This window comes from Mandrillus leucophaeus, unplaced genomic scaffold (genome assembly GCF_000951045.1).
Source record: "Mandrillus leucophaeus isolate KB7577 unplaced genomic scaffold, Mleu.le_1.0 Scaffold1, whole genome shotgun sequence".
In the NCBI taxonomy this organism is placed as follows: domain Eukaryota; kingdom Metazoa; phylum Chordata; class Mammalia; order Primates; family Cercopithecidae; genus Mandrillus; species Mandrillus leucophaeus.
Window position 1 is genome coordinate 9,612,213 of NW_012098097.1, and position 1,034 is coordinate 9,613,246.

The 1,034-nt window shown below is 60.6% G+C and overlaps 1 protein-coding gene across 1 annotated transcript in view; it reads right to left on the reverse strand.

Annotated features, from left to right (window-relative positions):
- Positions 1-470, reverse strand: part of PRPSAP1 (phosphoribosyl pyrophosphate synthetase-associated protein 1) — a 72,831-nt gene extending 72,361 nt beyond the window's left edge. Inside the window, exon 1 of the mRNA XM_011983634.1 lies at positions 390-470. Within this exon, the coding sequence (XP_011839024.1) occupies positions 390-439 (50 nt within the window). The 5' untranslated portion in view covers positions 440-470. The remainder of the gene's footprint in view (positions 1-389) is intronic.
- Positions 471-1,034: the final 564 nt, after the last annotated feature.

Here is a 1,034-nt window from a genome sequence, read left to right on the forward strand (position 1 = left end):
GGCCGGCCCCGCGCGGGGCTGCACCCGGAGCGTTTCCAACCGCGAGACCCCGGTTCGGGTGGGGAAGGCGCTGAAAAACGGCGCAGGCTGGGAGAGCTCCGACGTCCGCACCCTTGCGTACCCCACACCACGGACTGCAACTGCCGAGCTTTTGCTGCGCCCCGCGCCGCCGCCTGAGAGCCAGAGACGAGGCCACCGCCCCCTCCGGGCAACCGAGGAGCGTCGGCTAGAGCGCCCTCAGGCAGCCATCTCGGATGAGGGCAGGGAGCCGGGCGACTCTCTAAAAGCCTGTTCCGCCGATGGGGCGTGTCACAGGTTCGCTCCACCCCTGCTTTGACCGCTTCCACGGGAGCTCTTTCGGTCTCACCTTCTTGGGAGGAGCTTCCTACCTCGGTAGTGGCTCCAGCTGTTTCCAACTTTTTTGGCCAGGACCCAACATGTCCGCCTCCGAGGAGGTAGACGATCTAGCTCTGCATGTCTATGGTAGCACAGTGCCCGACCCCCGAGGCGCGTGCGCCGGCCTGAGATTAATTTGAAAAGTGGAGGGCGGGGCTCTTTCCAGCTGGTTGACCGCAGTACTGAAGCGTCAGTACTGAATACTGAAAGGTGGTCTTCTGCTGAGCCTGATCTTTCAGGCGTTTCCGAACAGATCCCCAACCCTGTGTCTGCGTGTAAGGCAAGATTCCCTGAACGTAGCAAAGGCCCTCTTGCCGGTATTCGCTTTCAATCATAAAAGCCCTCCTTTGGGCCAGGCGCGGTGGCTCACGCTTGTAATCCTAGCACTTTGGGAGGCCGAGGTGGGTGGATCACGAGGTCAGGGGTTCGAGACCAGCCTGACCACCATGGTGAAACCCCCCGTCTCTACTAAAAATACAAAAATTAGCTGGGCGTGGTGGCACGCACCTGTAATCCCAGCTACTCAGGAGGCTGAGGCAGGAGAGTTGCTTGAACCCGGTAGGCAGAGGTTGCAGTGAGCAGAGATCGCACCACTGCACTCCAGCCTGGGCGACAGAACGAGACTCCGTCTCAAAAAA